Source organism: Phoca vitulina, unplaced genomic scaffold (genome assembly GCF_004348235.1).
Source record: "Phoca vitulina isolate PV1807 unplaced genomic scaffold, GSC_HSeal_1.0 scaffold2, whole genome shotgun sequence".
Taxonomy (NCBI): Eukaryota; Metazoa; Chordata; class Mammalia; order Carnivora; family Phocidae; genus Phoca; species Phoca vitulina.
Window position 1 is genome coordinate 68,460,819 of NW_022589705.1, and position 7,052 is coordinate 68,467,870.

Consider the following 7,052-nt stretch of genomic DNA (forward strand, 5'->3'; position numbering starts at 1 on the left):
GCAAGGCACAATCTTCTTTTTTTATATAAGCCTGGGACAGGCCTAAAAATGCATTTTTATTTTTCCCCCTCCGTTTTCAAAACACACTAGGCTTGCAGAAATTTACTGTTTGTATTTACCAACGTGCGCTTCTCCATGCTAGTTAGTTTACCCAAGACAGGAAGCTTGCCATAGTGCAGAGAAACAAAGAAAATCTTCCAAATGATTCCAGAGCTGGAGAATGTGGAATACTTAGCTACCCAAAGCATTGTAGCAGGAAAACAGAGGGAGGTGGTCTACAGATGGCAGAGGTGGTGGAGACGAATGAACATTCAGTGATGCGCAGCATGGACAAGAAAGGGTGAAAATGGCTGTGGAATGAGCAGGATGAGAAAAGTGGCCCTCAAGGTGATGAGAGAAGCGGATGAGATTGTAGCTCGAAAGGCAGAAGGTAACTGACTTGATGACGTCGGATGCTGAAGATACCAAAGGCCTCTGCAGAGCTTCATCGGCAATTCAGGTTCTGCATGATGAACATAGGACGAACAAGCAGAAAACGGCAGTTCTTTGTTCACAAGCCTACAACCTGGGGAAGCCGTGGCTCGGAGGACTCGGGCCAGGCCCGTCAGGCGCAGTGGTCTGTGCAGGGCTGAGTCTTCGCCTGGGCAGTGAGAAAAGGAGCGCCCACCTAACTAACTGACGGGGTCCAAGCCCTCTCTAAATAAGACAGACAGCCTAACTCTAAAGGCCTGTGGCGGTTGGGTCCCTGGGGACGGGCGAATCCTTCTTCAGGCAGAATCACTCCAGCCCGCCACAACAAAGGCAGAGCCAGGAGAGGCTCTCCTCCGGTTTCGGGCCACACGGGTGAGAGAAGCGGGAAAGACCTGGAATGCTGAAAAGGAACGCAGAAAAGGCGCTTTCTTCCTTGGGGCTGAGGCGGAACCGCGGGAACCAGGCCGGAAACTGTCTTTCGGAGAGTGCCGTGAGGGTCCCGGCTCACTCGGCTCCACCGCTGCTCAGCGGCCAGAGGCAGGTGCCTACCCAGGCCTGGGCGTCATAGCAACAGCGCTCACCACAGAGACGCCGAGGCGTCCTTCCGTCGGGAACCATAGAAACGACGCGCACCATTGGCTCAGGGGCTGCTCTTCCTGTGGAGACAGCGCACACCATTGGCCTTCGGGCCGTGGGGCGGGGTTTTTCGGCAAAACGAAAGTACGGCTCATTCCATTGGCTTTGCAGTAACCATGGTAACAACATAGGTACGCTTTTTCTACTTTGAGGCTACATTTTTGTTAGCGGGCATTTATAATTCTCAAATAGCTTCCCGCCGGCCTAATAATCTTGGTTTTATTTTTCTAGAAGTAACTTCATTCTTAAAAGGGAGAGGGTCAGGAGTTGTGAATTTTAAGCCTAGATCTGTCACTACCTGGGGCGCCTCAGACAAATCACATTTTTCGGACCTGGCTTTATTATTGTAAAAATGAAGAAATCGGACTTGACTAGAATTGTCCCTAAGACAGAAGCCCTTTAGAAGTCCTAGAAAATTCAGTTTAAGTGAACCGTTCCTCCACTTATGTCGTGCAAAATAAAAATTTCTAAATGACAACTTAAGAGAGGCTTGGTTTATATCATGTTCATTTAAATGGTCTTATTGCAAGATTCTAGTTAGTTCATCAAAGCTTGATTTGACCCATGTTTTGGGGGCCCTTGCTTTGCTGATATCCCAAATAGGTACCCACATTTCAGTCTTATTCTAGTTCCACATAGGATCCTTTCCAAAGCTTTGCCAGTTATCTGGATAGATCGCATCCCTTACTTTATGGAAGTACTTCAACCATTTCCACCTTACAAATGTATTTTCTCTTATCTAAAATGCGCAGCGCCATCACTTCCAGTCCACTTAACTCCTACTTATCACTTGTCACTTCCTCAGGGAAACAATTCTTGGTCCTCCAATCTAGATCAAGGGCTTTCTCATTTGCTCTCATTGACTCGCGTTCCTTTTCATTCTTTCTTTGCACACTCCTATTTGCTGCCAAAAAAAAAAAAAAAAAAACCCTCTTGGAATTTTAACATGTGTAAATACTGTTTAAGTGCTCCAAATGGAAATTAAACTGAATTGGAAAACACTTTAAATAATTCCATGTAGGAAAGTGGTGTTTGTTTAAGCCTAACAAACCAGGATAAGAAATGGTTCCCAAGGGAAGTAATAGTTATGGTAGAAACAAACATTAAGATCACTTCTAGTTTTCACTCCATTTACCCTCGTTGGACGTTCAAACATCATAATGACAGTCATCATCCACATGAAGCTATAGATGTAGGGAAGAAAATCAATCTTTTGCTTCCTATCCCTTCAGTACTGCAGCCACTGCTGACAGAGCCTGTTGTCTTTGAGATTTTGCTAATCGGACCTTAAGTTAATTTAAAATTTTTGTTCAATGGGACTGCTGCGTCCAGAACAGTCCTGATTGCTGCAGTTATTTTTCCTCTGCTTGAAAGTCACATTTCTTGATTTAATGACATATTTCAATGCATCTTTGCACCTCTGCTCAAATCTTTTCAACTAACATTTATTGTATCACTGTCATCAGACACATTGGGCTACCCTTCCCAACTCCATGATTATCACTAGTTGCATTTTAAATCAAGTATGTAAAGTATATTTCCTGCTTCTACCTACTTATTAACGGTAGTTTCTCAACATACACTCTGGACCAACCTACAGATCATTTAGGGGATTTTTCTGAACCACATTTCTTGTACACTCCCATCCCAAGCCCAGGACAGTATATCTACATGCCAGACACCAGACGACTAATGCTTTATCTTCACTGTTTTACTTACTCCTCACAACAAAGGGCATTATTCAGCAGAGAGATTTATTATCTCTATTTTATAAATGAGGAACTTGAGATTAAGTCAAGGGTCTAAGCTTACAAAGGTAACAGGTGATACAGCTCAAAGAGTCAAACTTGGCTGAGATGGCTCCAAAGCCCCCACTCCTCACCACATAGTAAAGCTTCCCTCAGGGTAGAAATCACTAATAGGCCCCTTCCTGGCCCCAGGTAGAAGTCAAGTTTCCCTTAAGAACAGTTCTAAAATATTTGAAAGGTAAACTGTTAACTCAAATAGAGAGTCAACCTAGGAAAAGGAGCAAAAAGTAAATGTAGTGGGAAGCTCATCATTCTACAGGCTATCTATCTTAGGTGTCCTTCTCTTGTACTCCCACCTTGAATAAATTTCCAAAAAACATCATTTCCATCATGTTGGCTTTTGGGCACACACTTTATTGCACTTTATTTTTCATACATCCATTTCCCAGAGACATATTTATTCATCTTTTTAATCCTCATAATCCTCAGGGCCTACCACATAGTAGGCATCAAGAAATATTTGATCTTTAAGGCATGGCCATTCATGCATCCATAATCCTCACAGTATGAAGGTTGATATTCAGGCCTCACATGTATATGCTGAGGAATATAATTCCCAATAAGCTCTTTTTTTTAAAGGTGAGGAACAGCTCATGTTCATTTTCAAAATCCAGGTGATAATCAGATGAGTGTGTCAGGTGGCTTGGTCATAAGTGCTTTGCTTTTGTTTTCATTTTTATTGAGTATGAAATGATCTTTAAAAGACAAATACCAAACTATATTCACCTGCATACCACTCACTGTTTTTTCCCTTCATTTTTTGTCTTTATGAAAGCAAAGGATTTGTTTTTACCAGTTATAAGAGCCCTGATCCACTGAACAATTTTTGATCCTACAAAGGCTTTTTTACTTCAGTTGTCATGTATAAAAGCTGTGTGTCGAGACTGAAGATCACCCACTATCTTCTCTTCTATATCTATGCCTTTTTCTACTTCTTCCTCTGACAGCAATATCTTGGTTTCTGAGTCTTTCGTTAAAATAACCACAGAGGACCGTCGTGACTCAAGGCTATTGGCCACCACCACTTGATGTCGATAAACTTCCAAAGCATTCCGTGCACGATCAATTACGATGGAAGGGTCAGTCTCCAACTTAAAGGAAATTATAAATGCTTTGGGAGCCCAGTCTTTAACCAAAGGAGAAAGCATTTTTGGCACCATCTTCATTGTTATCTGTATTGGAAAAAGAAAAGCTTAATAAGCAAACAAAGGTCAATATCTACCAGGTCAGTCTCATGGGAAACTAAGGAAGCAGGGACTCAGATTTTTGGCTATGTCAATTTGAGTGGGATTTCTCACTGTCAAACTTTTCAGAGCATTTTAAATGCTTAGTTTGAGCCTTGGCTCTGTAGGGTTCATAAGGATTCCTAATTCCAAGGCATCATACAAATTCTCAGACAAATCATGTCTTATGAGTTAACCTTGCCCTACCACCCTCATCACCATTAACAGAGCTCTGAAAAACAGCATTATATTTTCTTAAACATTCCCCTTATTTTAAACCAAACACTCAAATAAACAAATCTATTCACGCAAATCTGTAACACAAATGTAACTTTGGCAGAAGTTTAATTAACGTTGGGTTTTTAAATCTCTTAGCCTAAAATATTCCTTGCACCAGTAGAATGGCTATTTGATTCTGTTTAAAAACTGTCACTCATTACACAGCTTAGCACTGAAGAAAATGAACTGATTTTCTTTATTTTCACTTGATCAAAACTCCTACTATACCATTCTTGATCCCTTCTAAGAATGTTGAGTTGGTTTGTGTACTTCCAAGAAAGAACTAAAAAATAGAGGATAAACTAAAGCTCCCAGAATTTTAAAAGTGTGAAATTACTATGATAATTATCAGGATTTCAGAAAGTTAGCAAGTGTGATAGGGATTATATTCCCATTCCCCACTTAATTTTTCTGCTTAGCATTTTTCACTACCTAACATAGTATGCATATGACTTATTTATGGTCTCTGAATAGTGTAAGCCACACAAGGGCACAGTATGTTTCTTTGCACTGCTTTATCTCCAGGTCCTACTACAGTACTTGGCATATAGTAGGTACTCAATAAATATTTATTGAAAAAATGAACAAATGAAGTATCCTACAAAGTCAGCAAGTGTCCCACAGGTAGTTTCTCCTATTTAAATTCTTCTTGAATCATAAATGATTAAGAATTCTCTCGGGTTCCAGGATGCCAGATCACCTCAACATCTCAACCACTAGCCACCCCATACCCTTTCCTTAAACTACAGCAATCTTCGTCATCTAACCTACACCCGCTACTCTCTCTAATTCACCTTTCATACTGATGCCGGAACGGTCTTTTCAAACAAAAACTTTATCTCATTCTCCTACTTGTTTGCCTTAGCTCCACAGGATAAAGTCCAAGCTCCTTAAGAAGGAATACAAAATCTTCTATGAAATAAACTCTCTTCGGTCTGCCTGCCCACCTTGCGCCCCACTCTCCCTGCTCTCCAACCTTACCAAACAACTTCAGTTCACATCACACTGCTCATTTCCAAACTCCAATTTGTACTCTATCTGTACCTTCCCTAGTTTGTCTGCTATACTCTCTGTTCATCTTTTAAAACCCAATTTATGTCATCTCCTCCAGGAAGCCTTCCTTGACTTCCCCAAGATTCACTCACCCCATGCTCTGACTTCACTTTGTACGTACCTCTACTAGAGCATTTATCACTTTGTACTGTAATTATGTCTGTGTCCAGCTCCCTCACTAGATTGTGAGGTTCTTGAGGGAGGGCGGTGTCTTATTCATCTCTGTGTCCCTAGTGCCTATCCCATACGGAATGCAGAAAGGCCATCTCCAGATCAAGAGGGAATTAACCCAAGATTGATTATAGGGGATCAGATCTCTGGAAGAGAAGCGCCCATCACCTGCAGTGGGCCCCTAGATGACTGGATCTTGTGTTCAGGCATTTCTGAGACAGGAACATAGAAATCTGACACGGCCGCAGCCAGGTAAAACATCGCAGAAGAGCCTGCAGAGAGAAGCACAGGGTGTAATAAATTGGAGTGGGATATGGGATCAGCTCCTTTCAACTCAGGCTCCCCGGCTGTTAGACTGCGGATAATGAAAAGGTGAGGGGGAAAGTGTCTGGGGAGAAAGGCTCTGCCTGCAGGAAACCCTGAACTCCATAGCGCACGCACCCAGCGGATTGAGCGCCTGGGCCGCAGCCTGCAGCAGATGCAAATAGTCCGCCAAAGTGGTGAACTCCACGGCCAGGAAGGTGCCGGCAGCCGCAGCCTCCTGGTAGCTCCGCAGAGCCGCCGCGAAGCCCGGAAGTGCATTCTCCTCGGCCTCCAGGCTCAGCAAACCCGAAGGGGCTGCGCCGCAGGGCCGCAGCGCCGACAGCCAGGTCTGGGGCGGGAAGCGGTGGGCAAAGGGGAAGGCGGAACGAGCGCGGTACAGAAACAGGACCCCGTAACCCGCGGCCAGGAAGGCCTCGGCCGAGGTAGCCCCGCGCCGCCCGCTGCTGAAGTTGTCCAGGAAGCGCACTGGCCGGGCTTCCAGAGGAACTTTGGTACCGCCGGACGTGATCAACACCACCCGCCGGCCCTGCGCGCCCAGCCTGGCGGCGAAGCGAGCCATAACCTCGGCGTAGCGCGCAGCATCCGCAGGTTTGGGAAACTCGGCGACCAGATCCACTTCCGCCATCAGTCCCGGGGCGCGCCCGCACTCGCGCACGCTCCACTGCCGCCGGCGCCGCGCCCCTGCCGGGATCCCGGTCCCCGCGCAGCCGCACTAGTGAGGGGGCGACCTTTCCCCTTCACGCCGCACGCCGGCGCCGTCTTTCTCCTCGTGTGGAGTTGCGTGCCGTTTCTGCCCCACAGCCTCGCAGAGGTGACCCTGAGCTGGCTAGAGCTGTCGGCTGGGCAGGCATCTGGAAGGGCCACCTCCCTTCATGTTCGTTTCCTACTCGGGTAAAGAACTGGCCGTTTTTGCCTCTCACCGGCCACCGTATCGGCCTTTCTGGACTTAGATTCCACTGGAGTCAGACTGCCCGGCCATTTAACCTTCGGGACCAACGAGGAGGAGTTTTGTGGTGGTGTTTTTTTTAACCCCACAAATACACTCTAGATGTCAGTGGAGCCACGCCCCTCCCCCTGCGCTTGAAAT

General features: G+C 45.3%; 2 protein-coding genes across 8 annotated transcripts in view; both read right to left on the reverse strand.

The window, feature by feature from the left end:
* Nucleotides 1–1,031, reverse strand: part of CCDC30 (coiled-coil domain containing 30) — a 117,951-nt gene extending 116,920 nt beyond the window's left edge. For all 4 annotated transcript variants that reach the window (XM_032431359.1, XM_032431367.1, XM_032431339.1 and 1 more), the window contains exon 1: nucleotides 440–1,031. The gene's annotated coding sequence lies outside the window, so the exon portion shown is untranslated. The remainder of the gene's footprint in view (nucleotides 1–439) is intronic.
* Nucleotides 1,032–3,244: 2,213 nt separating this feature from the next.
* Nucleotides 3,245–7,038, reverse strand: PPCS (phosphopantothenoylcysteine synthetase). 4 transcript variants are annotated; one of them, XM_032431450.1, is made up of 3 exons: nucleotides 6,528–7,038; nucleotides 5,810–5,913; nucleotides 3,245–4,087 (listed from the first exon to the last, which is right to left on the reverse strand). In XM_032431450.1, the coding sequence occupies exons 2-3, from the start codon at nucleotides 5,900–5,902 to the stop codon at nucleotides 3,767–3,769; spliced, it is 414 nt and encodes a 137-aa protein (XP_032287341.1). In that variant the 5' UTR covers nucleotides 5,903–5,913; nucleotides 6,528–7,038; the 3' UTR covers nucleotides 3,245–3,766. The 4 variants fall into 4 exon arrangements, with proteins under 4 accessions (XP_032287341.1, XP_032287322.1, XP_032287332.1 ...); XM_032431431.1 differs by having other exon boundaries at nucleotides 6,083–7,038; XM_032431441.1 differs by lacking the exons at nucleotides 5,810–5,913; nucleotides 6,528–7,038 and adding an exon at nucleotides 6,083–6,315.
* Nucleotides 7,039–7,052: the final 14 nt, after the last annotated feature.